Genomic DNA, 15,683 nt, shown 5'->3' with positions numbered 1-15,683 from the left:
CGGAAAATTAAAAAACTCCCTTTTGTTTTTCTTTTTAAAAATACCATTAACTCCGCTAATTATTTGGGTTAATATTATTAAAATAAAAAATCTTAAACTATTAAACTTATGACAAATATACTATTTATTAAATTTGATTAATACCACAAAACCGATATAATTGAGATAAATGAAGTCAATTGTCAAACGTCATCAAATTTAGCAATTTCACAGTAGAATTTAATGAAAATTAATAAAGGATAAATTTATCGATAGTGTATCAATTTGGAGTAAATTTGTTAAAAGTGTACAAATTTACTATTTTTATTAGTCAAAATATTATTTTTTGGTAAATTTATCATCATTATATCAATTTAAAGTTTTTCATGATATTAACTCTAAAATTCTCGATGGTTAAAATATTAATTTTGGTAAATTTATCATTTGAGGGAGTTTACAAGACACGACACTTAGCACCGTGATGTGGTCAAGCTTCTGTAGTAGAATATCATTTTGGGACTTTTCCTTGCTTTTGCCCAAAAATTTAAAAAAACTCCCTTTTGTTTTTTTTTTTCATTTTTTTAAATATACTATTAACCATGTTAACTATTTGAGTTTTTTTTCTTTAAATATTTAAGTTAATATCATGAAAAATTCCGAATTGATATACAAAATTTTAAACCGATACAATTATGACAAATACATCATTCGTTAAATTGAATTAATACCATAAAATCGATACAGCTGTAACAACACAAAGAGTAAAATCCAAAATTACTATATAAGTCATTTGTCATGTGTCATCCAACTTTAATAAAAATTAATAGAGGATAAATTTATCACAAGTATATTAATTTAGGGTAAATTTATCGAAAATGTACCAATTCAGAGTTTTTAATAGTCAAAATTTTAGTTTTAAATAAATTCATTACCAATGTATCATTAGTTTAGGGTTTTTCGTGGTATTTACTTTAAAATTTCGGTAGTCAAAAAATTAATTTGGGTAAATTTATCATAAATGTACAGTTTTGAGTTTTTTGTGGTGCTAAACATATTTTTTTCGAACCCTACCAAAATTAACATTGCTAAAAAAATGTAAAAATCACTATTCCTATCCACTCACCACTACCAATCGAGCATCAATGACTATCGACATGAGAGCTCAAATGTCCATGATCACTATGATCATGTAGGTTGTGCAATCAAGGCCGTTGCAAGTCTCGAGCCAAGAGTTGCCATGGCCACAAGCTCCATTAGCCATTGCCGATGGTTCAAGATTGGGTGGGCGTCGGATTTGGCCATGGCAATTGGCATGAGCTTAAACATCCATTACAAACATGATTGGACACATGTCTCTCCAATTTTCCTTACTTTTAATTATTATATGACATGATGTGGTGCTTATTTAACGACACGTATGCTTTTTAAGTGAACCATTCATATTGGTAATTCAATAACCACATCAATAAAACTCAACTAACATGAGAAAAAACATAGCGGAAAGAGATCCTTTTAAAAGGCAATTGGATGTTTTTGAGACCTTGAATGGGAGCACACCCATGGTGACATAGGAAATATTTTTCCATCTTTAGGATAGGATGAGTTTCATTTTACCAGTCAACAACACCTTTACGAGCCAAAGTGCACAAAATTAGGATGAGATGGACTTGGACATGAGTCCTATGGGGGTACAAATGTAATTTTACCCCTTTTTAAGGAAATATCTCTTAACAACTGTAAAATGCGGGGTAATATCTGTGTATATATATATATATATTAGATAATGCACAAAAACTCAAGTGCTAAAAGAAATCAATCATAATATTAAATAATGCAAATTTGTTAAAATTTCACGAATATAGCCACTTTAATGGATAAGATTAAGATATTTTAAGAAAAAAAAGAATGAACGCAAATTAGGTAAAATGGGAAAATGACTCAAAGATAGAATGACTAAAATTGGTTACTTTGTTATGTATTTTCAAAAAGAGATAGAAGAAGAAATTGACACGTCAACATCATTATTTTAAATTGCCCACTCAACATAAAATAATTCATATTATCAAATAAGGTTTCATTTGTCATTTGAGTAAATAGAGTGATTGCACAACTAAAAATTTTATAAACAATATTGAACATTGAACCAAAGTTTTTAAATTGCTTGAGTCATTTTCCTAGATTCTAATCGAGACCATCAGAAAATGGTAATAGAGCAGGACAGGAGTTTAACAAAATCAAGCATATCATAATATTGATATCGTAAGGGATGTTGAAGGTCAAATATGAAGTCATTTTCAACATCTATACGCATTTTGTCCATTACTTAATGTACCAAAAATAGACATGACATGTCGAGCACGACTTGATTTGAGCACATACGATAAAGGCATGCAATGTAGTTTAGAAGATATGTAATTTGTTCTTTACATGAGATATCATGACCAACATTTAATTTAGAAAGTTACTTAATTTTTAAGAATGCTATCCCCCAATATAAAAGATTACCAAAGACTTTTGATCCTATGGCTCTATCTGGGAAATGAAATAAAGAAGGACAACAATAATTTGACCAAAAACTCTAGAAACAATTTAAATTTTTGACAGCAAAAATTTAGAAATTTCATATTGTTGGGATTTTATGAACCTGATTGGTTTTGAACGTAGAACAAAGAGTTAATAAAATCTCAAATTAATATATTCGTAATAAATTTATTCTAAACTAATTTACACCAAACTAATACAAATGTAACATATTTATCATTTATTAGTTTTTGTTAAATTTTACTATCAAATTATTAAGTTTGATAACATATTACAGTTAACGGATATATTAGTTTTGAGTTTTACCATTTGTATATTATTCATGTGTACCGGTTTATGATTTTGTGGTATTAATTTAATTTAACAAAAAATAATAAAGGATATATTTATCACAAATATACTAGTTGTGGTTTTTAGTAGTTAAAAAGTTAGTTTGAAAATAAATTTATCGTAAATATATCATTTTAATCATTTTTTTTAGATTTTTCATGATATAAATTCTCGAATGAAAATGAAAGAACCCGGAGTGATCCCGCAAGGATCGCATTCTGAAATTTGATTGGTCGCCGCGCGTGGAACCGCACTCGAATGCCACGTGGACATGAAGCGTACGCCGCGAAGCATCTGGACTCTCCCGCCGCCCCCACCTCCCGGTAAATTTATATGAAGCCCGCCCAGTTCGACGTCATCATCTTCGTCTCTCTCTGCTGGCTTCGTTCACTCGCTCGCTCTTCGCAGCATCAATCCGGACGTTTCGATCTCGTCTCCAATCCTTCAGAGATTCCGACTCCAAGGCGGCGTCGATTCTCGCCGGCGATGAAGATCCGTCGACCGTCGTTGGTGATCCTGTGGCTCCTGTGCCTTTCCGCCCTGGAAGCCAGGAGCATCGACCCTTACAAGGTGAGATCCTCGTAGGACGCAGTTGATGGCCTTGAATTGTGGGGAGGGTTTTGCGTGAGTGGTTCTTGTTTCGGTTTTTTATGGGAAGGGGAAGGGGAAAATGCGGGAGGTGCAGGGCCATTGAAGGTGTGGTTCGATTTCGGAGGCGCTGGGAGATTGGAGGACCGCTTGGAGTGGCCGTGTTGGGAGGTTGGTGGCGCGGGGCGTGGTGTTGGTTGTGTTCGTTTGCGCGATTAGGTGGTTGATTATGTGCATGAAAGTGTCTCTTTTGGTGTTTGAGGGTTAAGAGCGCTCTTTAGTGACGCGAGTATGTGTAAAATCACGGATGCGGTGTAGCAGCGATTGTAATATTTCCTTTTGTGGTAGGCTTAGGGGAAAATTTCTCAGGCAGTTTGAAATTTTTGTTCGTTGGTAATTCGAATTTGGTTTTGACAATGGTTGATCGGTTCGTTAGGTGCAGGCAATATGGAAAGGTGCCTAGTTTTGCTTCATAAATTCATCCAATTATAATGTCTTTGATTGTCATAATTGTTCGCAAAGACTATTAGCAGAGGAGCATCAGACATTGGCTACAGAGTTCATTTAAAAGGGAAATGGTATAATGGGATTTTGGCAGCGGATTCTGTGGAATGGCTTCTGCTTTCCAGTCGTTGACATTGTCAAGCTTTAGACTTCTCTTCTATAGCCCTATAATGTTCTGCTGATACATAGAAGAAGGATCCCTTAGATGGGTCAAGTGCCGCTTAATGGTAGTGACATGCTTTTGAGCTATAGTTCTACAAGTTAATTTGAGATAAATCACTTAATCAGAAGAAAAAAAGGCGCGGGATATGATAAATACCATCTGTATGTTTTAAATTATTTATTTCGAATGTTCTTCTTGATCCTAAGTCCTAAAAGATTTATGTGTTTCTATGTGAATGCCATAATGGTAGAGTGCTCTTTAAATATGTCATGTTGTAACATTTTATATAATGTATTTTCAGGTTCTTGGGGTTGAGAAAAACGCTAGTCAGCGGGAAATTCAGAAGGCCTTCCATAAGTACGTTTTTCTTTAATTCATGTATCCTAATTCCTGATATTGTACTGTGCAGTTTCCATGGGAAAACTTTTATTCTACATTAGTCCAGTTCTGCAGTTAATACTGTGGCAGTATGAGTATGTATGATAATTGGTAGTTGGCTATGGCAGGGTTAAATTCTGAAATTAGATTTAGTATAAACTCTGTAATAAATTTCTGTTTATCATGATTCTCTTCTTATTTGCATTTCTCATTAAAGAAGTACTTTTAGTTTTATCATCAGTAGCACCGACTCTCACCTCTCTGATAGCTGGATTTGTGCTTCATACATGCAACTTTTGAGCCTTTCTTTAATGGTAAAAATGGAAGACCTTCACTTTTCTCAAAGATTAGTCCTTCTTAAGTCAATGGCTTAACTGCAATTTCACATGGTGCTTCAATAAGAAACAAATGTTTGTGAGCTTCAGAGGTTAACAATTGTCTGATCCTAAAAAATCGGCTCTCCTCATAGTATGTTCGAGAAATCTGATTTTGTCTTTTATATTTGCTGACATCCTATTAAATAGGTTCTGAGATAGCATAATTCAAATATTGACTCTTATTGATAATGTTCTCTCTCTTATATCTGGTGACATCCTGTGAAATGAGTTCTGTGAGAGCATAATCTAAATCTCGAGACTTCTTTTTGGCAATAATATTCTAACATTGGTATGATACTTGAATGGACAATCATTATTTGGTCATCGATACTTTTAAAGTGCTTGATGAACAATGGAATTTTTTTTTCATATACTCTAATCTTAAATTAATATGGGGTGCATGATGCTCTTTTTCCTTTCTGAGGTCAACCCCGCCAATGCTAGTATTGCAAACTCCTTATGCAGGTCAATAATTATGTGGATGTGTCTTATATACTCAACTCACACACAAGCACGCACACACGCACGCACGCACGCACGCATGCACAGATAATGGATATATAAAAGCTTTTAGACAAACTGGTATTGAGGAGGTGATAACAGAATGAAGCACATTGCACATATAAAATGTTTCTTGAGGTGGTTAAACCTTATTTATTGTTGAATGTGGTTTTAACATGCCATGGATCTTAGCTGGTTTAGTTTGCAATTTTAACTGCTGTGTGTAGCACGTAATTAGCCCTTGGCTTTATATGTTTCCTGTCACTTTCTAACGACTGACTTAGCATATCCCTCCAACCACCCCCCTCCCCCTCCTCCCAAGACAAAAGAAATAAAACTGTGCTCATACATGCATACTTGATGATGTTTATCGTTATTATTTTTCAGCTGGTATATGGATTCTTTGCAGGCTCTCTCTTCAGTATCACCCAGATAAGAACAAAAATAAAGGTGCCCAAGAAAAGTTCTCAGAGATCAATAATGGTATGTTAAAAACTTTCTGGCATTGTGCTTTCTCTGCTCTTACCTGAAGTGCATCATTTTCAAGTTCATAAGCTTATTATGTTGAGCAAATCAAAGTATATCCTTAGGCATTTATTTGTTGTGCAAAGACATTAGAGATATGTTCTTTTATGTTGCTACTGATCATGATTTTGTTCCATTTTTTTCTTGATTAGCCTATGAGATTTTGTCTGATGAAGAGAAGAAAAAGAATTATGATTTGTATGGAGATGAAAAGGGTAATCCTGGTTTTGATGCTGGCAATTCTGGTGGTCATGGTGGATACTCTTACGCTGGCAATCCTGGTGGCCATGGTGGATACTCTTACTTTACCAATGGTGGGCCTGGAGAAACTCATTTTTCTTTCAGACCAGGTGGATGGCAGAGTGCAGGTGGCCAGGGAGCTTCCCAGGGCTTTTCATATCACTTTGGTGGTTCTGGTGGTCAGAGCCCGTTCAACTTTGGTTTTGATGATATATTTGCCAGCATGTTTGGCAGGGGCCGGTTTGGTGGTTTTGAATCAGCAAGGTCTCAGTCCGGTTCTAAAGGTCCATCAAAGAGTATTAGGAGCATAAATTCACAGGTGTTCAGGAAAGAAGTAGTGAATAAAGGAATGACTTGGCTTTTGTTATTTGAGACACCCACGTTAATGAATAATCACCTGGAATCTGTGGTAGAGGAGGTCGGCCATTCTTTGGAAGGAGTTGTGAAGGTAATCGAGGTTTTCTGTTTTCGACATCTCTTTTCATCAATTTACTCTGAGTAATGAATACTCAGTGTTAAAATGCTGCTTGTCCTTTTAGGTCGGACGGGTGAATTGTGAGAGCGAGCCTTCTTTTTGTAAGGACCTTGGCACTTATCCTCGCAAAGTGCCAAGGTTATTTGTTTATGCCTACAAGCATGGTGATAGCGGTTCTTTGGTGGAGTACAAAGGTGATCTCATTGCAAAAGATTTGAGAACTTTCTGCCGTGAAAACCTGCCTCGATTCTCAAAACGAGTTGACCTGAACCATCTCAAGTTTTCCTTCGGTGATGGAGATAGCTTACCTGGGGTGATGCTTCTTTCATCCAAGAAGGATACTCCTACCATTTGGCGTGCTCTTAGCGGCCTGTACCACAAGCGCTTCAATTTTTATGACTTGCAGGTAATATAGGAGATCTACTATAATTTCTCTGTATTGTTCTATTAATGGTAAATGGCATACTTGTATTTGCTTTTTGCTGGTTAGGGAAGAAATCAGATGTTAATCTTACTCCTTTCATTGGCCAAATTGTTCTTGGCATTGCAGAAGTGTTTCTCTAGACAATATGATTTTGGACCTTCTTAATTTCCAAACTGGCTAAATAGTGAATCCTGTGATGCTTCATGCAGGTTCATGATGTTTCTGATCCAGCTATTAGAAAATTAGGGATCAATGCTCTTCCAGCTATAGTTGGTTCGCTGAGTAATGGGGAGAAGCATATTTTGAAAGCAGGCATTTCTGTGAAAGACATGAACACTGCTATCAATGAACTGAGCGCCTTACTTGACGGTTTTGAGAGGCAGAACAAGAAATCAGATTCAAGTCGAGCTAGAAAGGCACAGACTGAGTCAGTTAATGAGCAGATACCTCTTCTGAAAGGTGCAAATTTTGATGACTTATGTGGACAAAGTTCTCCACTTTGCATCATTGGTGCATTCAGATCCTCGAGGGCAAGGAAAGAGTTGGAATCAATTCTATCTGTGGTATGAGAATTTTCTTTTCTCCTAAGGCAATAAGCTTTGGTTTTGATATTACATAATAGGAGCATAGGATAGATATAAAACACACCTAGCAATGGGAAAGTATGATATGCAATTGCGACTATTAAAATAAGCTAGTTATGGACATGTATATATCTTTAGATGGCTCTGCTAAACAATGCTGAATCTGAGCATCTGGGATTAAATAGCAGCAGAGGTCTTTAAAGAATGATAAATTAGGTCTCATTGACAATTAATAGACTTTTTTTTGTATGTGTTATCTATCACCTATGTGATGATGAGGAAACGACTTAATTCTTGTTTTTCCATAATTTGTGTTTCAGTTCTCTAAGAAGTCATTTTCAAGGAAACGGAGTTCATCCAGTGGAAACCGAGATTCCATCTCCTATGCCCTTTTGGATGCTAGCAAGCAGCCAGCTTTTTTAAACGCATTTGACAAGTCAGGATATAAATCAAATGATAAGGTACTTGTTGCCTACAAGCATCGAAAGGGGAAGTTCGCAATTTATGCAAAAGAATTAAACACGGAACAAGTAGAACAGTTTATTAGCTCAGTTCTCAATGGAGATGTAACATTCACGAAGACGAGGCAGCCTCCAAAGCTCACCTAAAAACCTCGATGGCTGTAAAAGTGAATTTCAATTTGGAAATTCAGCTGAAAAAGTTGGACTTTTAAATGCTAAAGGCATTGTACGACACTAACGATACCGTTAATCTCGACACTAAGGTGCGGCTTCTAGACTTCTGTACATTATTAGAGGAGAAGGGTGAGATCTTATCCTGTTTGCGGCGGTTGCTTACATCTCCCATTTCCGTGGAAAATGATCAACGTCTACATGTAAATTGCTAATTTAAATCATAGCGACCCTGGTTTATATGCTGTATATACTAACTTCCGTGACTGCAATTTGAAGTATTAGAAGATGAGAGCTCGGTTTCAAAACATTCTTCTTCATTTTGTTGTTAACATTTTGTTTCAATTCATTATTGTTTACTGTGTTGCTACTGTCATCACCATTTCTGGCTGGGATGGAAAACTGGATGAGTCGATCATGAGAATGAATTGTGTTAGGGCTAGATAGATCACCTAGATGGGGTGAATAAGTGAATAAGCAGAATAAAATAAATTTAAGCAATTTTGCAACAAGAACAACTTTTGACCACAGCCCGAAAAAAGTGTTGGATCTTACCAGTATGCAAATAATTCTAATATAGATAAAATTTAGAAAGTAAGGGATAGAAAATTGCACACAAATAATTATAATAGTTTCGGCTTTAGTAAGTCTATGTCCACTCTCATGTTGATAGCCTATTGGTTAGATTTCACTAGATCAATTTGTCAAAGGTTACAAGATTTGAGTAATGAATATTCAAGTTTGTGTGACAAATTCCTCACACTCTTAATAAAAGATTACAGAGTATAGCTCTTAGAGGTGAATGTATATGATTGAAGGTTACTCAAAGTTTAGGAATTATGAACTTAAGAATTTTAGCTATACATGCCTCTCATTATCTCGACCTTATATAATCCTCTGTATCCGAGCTAACCGTTAGATATTTCCTTAGATGATTGCTTAGCCAATCTATCCATTGGACTTGAACGTTATCAGAAGATTTGATAGTTTCAAGGTTACCGAGATTGAAGTCTTTCATTGATTCTGCCATCCATACAGCAGATAAAGTTTCCTTAAGCCATCTCTGCGAGATCCGGAGCTATAAAGCCTCTGTCCATTGAATGGCAACGCATGGTTTTGCCTACGCTAAGAGCACATGGTTTTGCATGACAGGCCCCCTCGCGGATGTACGCGAGCCTGACAATTGAAATTGTAGCGGGCATCTGGCCGGTGCCGAGTGATTCGTTGTGCTGATGTTGCCGGAATACCTGATTTTTTACTTTTAGGTATCAGTAATTGGTCTTGTCAAGTTGATTTTGTACAACTTCCATTCTCAAACTCGGAGCAGGCATGGTACATCCGTCGGTTTGGTCTTCATTGATCTATGCGTGTCCATGCACATTTGCTGTGAGTCATGTATTGCTTACAATCATTTCATTGTCTATGTCGATGTCCGAAGTGGTAGTTAGGAAGTGCAGAACAACTCTGATTTAACCCATTTGCAGATGGATTACCTTCTCTTAGGCCTGTCAAATGGGTTGGTTGGGTTAAAAATGATCTGACCCAACTTAACTCATTTAACCCGTTTAAACACATTTTCATTTAATATAAATTTAGCGGTCCATGCTCCACCCAACCCCTACTTGATCAATATTGCTAAAATACTTCCATATTTAACATAATCTTGAAAAATTATTTCTTATCATTTTTTCTAAAAAGTTATAATATTTAATCACTTCTTTGCAATACAAAATTAGTGGACAAATTTTATAATTTTTTTAAATTTAATTTTCTGAAAAAAATTGAATTTTTTTGTATTAAATATTTTTTCCTTTTTTTTTTATTCTAAGACCAGCAAGGTCTGCTAGGTTTCCTAGAAAAAAAAAATTATAAAAATTCAGAATATTAAAAATTTAAGTATAATAAAAAATGGCTTGATTCACTTAAGCTTGTTAGGTAACCCAACAAATTTATGACCTATTTGAAATTTGTTAGGCTATCCATTTATAACCCACTCATTGTTTTTTAAATTTAAAGTAATTCTTTTATAACTTACATCTTGCTTAAACCTTAACCTTGGGCGCCATTACGACCATATGTGAGAAAAGCTACAGGTAGAGCTAGGTAGGGAGCTCGAGAAAGATTCCCTCCCCATGGGGGCCGCCAAGAGGCCCATATGGGGTAAAACCCCACTGGAATCCTACCCAAATGAAGGTTCGGGACCTCAGAAGGGACCCGGGTGGCGATGAGTTATTATATGGGTTTTAGACCCATGTTACCACCTCCACCTTCTCCATTGGTGATTATACAGTGTACAGAATTGGACACTTCTTGTACTTTAACACTTCATGATATTCTTTCTCTTCAATGTTCAATTTTGTACTTCTCTTTCTGTTCATCTCTTTTCTAGTATATTGCTTCGACAACAATAGCAAGTATGATATATCCGATTCTCCCTCAAGTGGCAGGGGCCAGCAAATCAAGCCTTTTCTATGTTCTGGATCGATCAAGAGAGATCTCACGTATTCAGGTGGCTCCCTAGTCGACGAGTTTCGTGAAACCAAAACTCATTATGGAGCAAGGACGTTGTCGATCTTGATCAAGCGCAAAGTAAAGGGTCTGCTTCTCTTTTTAGAGCGCATGTTTCGTTATGTTGCTCCATATCTAGGACAAGACTCCTTTTTCCGCGAACCAGCTCTCCATCAGATACCTTGTGGGTACAGGAAATCCTTCCTGCTTATTCTAGTGTGTCGAGATCGAACCTTCCAAATCCACTTGAAACATTCAAGAACACGCCTTGCTTTCCTATACCATATCTCTCTCATTACCTTCTTTGAACATCAAAATGACAAGATATCTCGCTAGCTTGTGGTGAGGCTCGAGTTGGCCTATGGTCAAGGAAGAAGAAAAAGATAAGGGAAAAAAAATTAAAAAGAATTAAAAAACTAAAATAAAAAATTAAAATAAAAAGAAAAAGAAAATGTGTTTGTGAAAGAAAGTAAGGTGGAAGAAGTTATCGAAAAAATAAAATATTTTCTAAAAAATAAAAAATATTTTCCTCACTTTTAAAGGTGTTTTTTCTAATAGTGGAAAATGATTTCTTTGACTTATTCATTTTTTGAAACGAATTAAAAAAGTTTTTCATCAAAAAAAATAAAATCCGAAAAATGTTTTCACGGAACTTAAGTGTAAGTTTATTTTCTTACTAGGGATAGATATATCCGGGGCTATCTACCTATTTTGTGTAGGCATGTTGAATTTCTTGAGGTTTACAACACCCAAGGAAAGCAGCTGCTTGGAAAATTTATCGATGAACTCGATTTGACATGACGTCGAGACGCTTCAAGCTTCTTACGCCATCTTCGCAACATACGGAGCTCCGTTGAAAGCAACACATGGTTTTGCCTAATCTGACAGCACATGTTTTGCACGAGGGGGCCCCCGCGGCCATCTGTCCGGTGCCGGATGATTCACTGTGCTGACGTTGCTGGAGTACCAGATTTTTGACTTCTAGGTATCTGTAATTGGTCCTGTCAAGTTGATTTTGTGCTACTTCAATTCTTGGGAAGAGGTATGGTACATCCGTCGGCTTGGTCCTTATTTATATATCCATGTATATATGCACATTTGCTGTAAGTCATCGGTTGCTTACAATCATTTTATTGTCTATGTTGACATCCCACGTGGTACTTAGGAAGTGAAGAGCAACTCTGATTTAACCAATTTGCAGATGGGTTATCATCTCTTGAACTTGTCAAATGGACAGATCGGATTGAAAATGATCCTACGCAACTTGACCATTCAACCCATTTGGACTCATTTTCATTTAATATAAATCTAACAACTTGTACCCACCCAATCCATACCTAACTCGACTCATATTACTATAACATTTCCATATTTAACTCAATCATGACAAAATTATTTTTTATGTAATGATATTAAAACAATTTCATGCAATATAAATTTAGCGGACAATTTTTAAAAAAATTTTAATTTTTATATTGTCTTTTTTTTTCCTCTTCTTTATTCTAAGAACCAGCAAGGGTCGGCTAGGTTTCGTAAGAAAAAATGGAAAAGAAAATGAAAGAAAAATTACAAGAAATTTAGAAAATATAAAATTTAAAATTAATTAAAAATGATTTGATTCACTTAAGCTTAAGTTTACCCAACGTAGATTTATGACCCATTTAAAACTTGTTAGGTAATCCATTTATAACTCATTTAAGCTTGTTTTTAAAGTTGAAAGCAACCTAGTGACAACTCACATATTAAATATGAGTTAAAATATGGGTTCTAGGCCCATTTTGCCATTTCTACCTTATGCATAATACAAGAGAGCAACTCGAATTCTTGGGTTAGTAATCCTCTACACGTTGCGACTCGTGATTACGTGGTATACAGAATTGGACGCTTCTTGTACTTCAAACACTTCATAATATTCTCTCTCTTCAATGTTCAATTTATTACTTCTTTTTGTTCATCTCTTTTCTTGTATATTACTTCGACAACAATAGCAAGTATGATATATTCGATTCTCCTTCGAGTGCTAGGAATCAGCATATCAAGCCTTTCTATGTTCTGGATTGATCGAGAGAGATCTCACGTATTCAGATGGCTGCCTAGTCGACGAGTTCCGTGAAACCAAAACTGATTAAGGAGCAAGGACGTTGTCGATGTTGATCAAGCGCAAAGTAAAGGGTCCGCTTCTTTTTTTAGAAAAGCATGATCTTTAGAACATGCCGTGTTTCGTTATGTTGCTCCATATCTAGGACAAGACTCTTTTTTCTCTGCGAACCTGTCAGATTCCTCGTGGGCATAAGAAGTCTTTCCCGCTTGTTCCAGCGTGAGTCACATAGGACCACGTTAACCACGTCGGTAGGTAGGCAAGTGTCACCGGGAGCAACAGGTCATGCGTTCACCGGGGGGGAGTGAATTCCAACTGTGCACCGTCATGCGAACAAGTGCACAAAGCCACTGTTTATAAATAGAAAATTTGAACACAAACTCTCCATGCATGTGCGAATATACGGAGAGACGAGATCCGAATATGGGCTTGTTTCGCTATATCTAGGACAAGACTCTTTTTCTCTGCGAACCCGCCCTCCATCAGATTCCTCGCGGGCATAGGAAGTCCTTCCGCTCCTTCTAATGTGTTGAGATCGAACCGTCCAAATCCACTCGCAACATACAAGAACACGCCTTACTTTCCCGTACCACGTGTCTTTCATTATCTTCTTTGAACATCTGACATGATATCTCGAGTCACAGTACCACGTTAATCACGTTGGTAGGTAGTCAAGGGCGCGTTTGGTAACGATTACATTAGGGGTAGATTCGATCGAAACCGATTCTTTTTATTACATTTAGGAAGCGATTCTAAGCATTTTAAGCCGTTTTTTGTACTAAAATTTCTAATTCTGAAATAGAATTGCGTTTGGTACCGTGCTCATTAATTCGTTCCAAATCAATTTTTTTTTTTTTTTAATTTTTAAGTAATTTTTTTACTTTTTTTCCTTTTTCTCATCTTCTTCTTCTTCTTGTGGTGGCGACCTCACTAGAGCGTTGCCGGCCCTCATGGCCGAGCCTCCCGGTTAGGCGAGGCTCGCCCGGCCCCGCCCGGTGGCTGGCGGAGCCTAGCCGGGCTGGGCGTCGCAAGGCTTGCCCGGCCCACTTGCCCGGCCGAGGCTCGGCCTCGCCCGGATCTGGGGGCCGAGCCTCGCCCAGATCTGGGAGGCCGAGCCTCGCCGGTGGGCCGGGCAAGCCTCCCGTGAGCTCGCCGGTGGGTGGGCTTGCCTCGGCAGCGGCGGCTAGCGGCGGCGGCAGATGGCAGCGGCGGCGGATGGTGGCGGGCAGTGGTGGACGACGGTCGCGAGATGGCCGAAGGGAAGAAGAAGAGTTCTTGATTTTGATTCTCAAATTCGTTCCCGAAACAAGAATCAACTTTTTTTGGTTCTTAATTTTATTCCCAATCTGTTTAGAGAACAAAAATTTTACCAAACGCGATTCTAAGCCCAACCGATTATGGGAACAAAGAATCGGAATTTGGCCTGTTTGGCCCTGTTTGGATGGTTACCAAACGGGGCCCGGGTGTCACTGGGAGCAAAAGGTCATGTGTTGAGATCGAACCGTCCAAATCCACTCGCAACATACAAGAACATGCCTTACTTTCCCGTACCACGTGTCTTTCATTATCTTCTTTGAACATTTGACATGATATCTCGAGTCACATAGGACCACGTTAATCACGTTGGTAGGTAGCCAATGGCGCGTTTGGTAACGATTACATTCGGGAGTAGATTCGATCGGGTGATTCTTTTTTATTCGTTCTGGGAAGCGATTCTAAGCATTTTAAGCTATTTGGTAAGCTTGTCAAAAATTTCTAATTCTGAAATAGAATTGCGTTTGGTACCGTGCTCATTAATTCTATTCCAAATCAATTTCTTTTGATTTTTAAATAATTTTTTTACTTTTTTTCCTTTTCTTTTTCCTTTTTTTTTTTTTCTCATCTTCTTCTTCTTCTTGTGGTTGGTGACCTCACTAGAGCGTAGCCGGCCCTCGTCGGCCGAGCCTTGCCGGCGGTTGGGCGGGCTTGCCTAGCCCCACTAGTGGCTAGGCCCGGCCTCGTGGCCGGGCGAGGCTGCCCGGAGCCATCGGCGGGGTTGGGTGAGCCTCGCTTGGCCATCGGTGGGGGCTGGGCGTCGCGAGGCTTGCCCCGCCTGCGACCCTAGCGAGGCTCGGCCTCGCCAGATCTGGGGAGGTCGAGCCTCGCTAGTGGCTGGGCAAGCCTCCGGCGAGCTCGCCGGTGGCTGGGCTTGCCTTCGCCAAGCTCGCCGAACCTCACCACAGTGCAGCGAGCTTGTCGGCTGGCGGCCCAGCGGCCGGCATCGGCGGTGGATGGCGGCGGAGCGGTGACGGGCGGTGGTGGACGGCGATCGCGAGATGGCGAAGGAAGAAAAAGAGTTCTTGATTTTGATTCTCAAATTCGTTCGGAACAAAATCAACTTTTTTTTTTTTTGTTCTTAATTTTATTCAACTGTTAGGAGAACAAAATTTTACCAAACGCGATTTTAGCTCCCCAAATTGATTTTAACAAAGAATCGGAATTTGGCGTTGGATGGTTACCAAACAGGGCCCAAGTGTCACTGGGAGAAAAGGTCATGCGTTCACCGGCGGGGGCGGGGCGTGAAACCCAACTTTGCACCGTCATGCGAACAAGTGCACAAAGCCACTGTTCATAAATAGAAAGTTTGAACACCAAACGCTCCATGCATGGGGAATATACGGAGAGACCAGATCCGATGGGGGTTGTTGCATGCCAGCCCTGTCTTGCGCCCCCTTCTCTTGTCTCTCCCCTCACGGCTCTTCGCGCCCTCTCGCCTATTTAAATGCTCCATTTTTAACTAACCCCTCAAGGAACCTCCACTGCACCTCCTCGCTTTACCTCCTCCGGCCTCTCCTCC

General features: G+C 38.4%; 1 protein-coding gene across 1 annotated transcript; it reads left to right on the top strand.

Annotated features, from left to right (window-relative positions):
- The first annotated feature begins 3,203 nt into the window (after positions 1-3,203).
- LOC104422605 (dnaJ protein ERDJ3A) lies at positions 3,204-8,561 on the top strand. Its single transcript, XM_010035011.3, has 7 exons — positions 3,204-3,420; positions 4,407-4,462; positions 5,771-5,844; positions 6,039-6,574; positions 6,666-7,007; positions 7,235-7,588; positions 7,930-8,561. The coding sequence occupies exons 1-7, from the start codon at positions 3,337-3,339 to the stop codon at positions 8,215-8,217; spliced, it is 1,734 nt and encodes a 577-aa protein (XP_010033313.2). The 5' UTR covers positions 3,204-3,336; the 3' UTR covers positions 8,218-8,561.
- Positions 8,562-15,683: the final 7,122 nt, after the last annotated feature.

Source organism: Eucalyptus grandis, chromosome 1 (assembly GCF_016545825.1).
Source record: "Eucalyptus grandis isolate ANBG69807.140 chromosome 1, ASM1654582v1, whole genome shotgun sequence".
Taxonomy (NCBI): Eukaryota; Viridiplantae; Streptophyta; class Magnoliopsida; order Myrtales; family Myrtaceae; genus Eucalyptus; species Eucalyptus grandis.
Note: the sequence above shows the minus strand (reverse complement) of the source record. Positions and strands in the feature narration are given on the sequence as shown.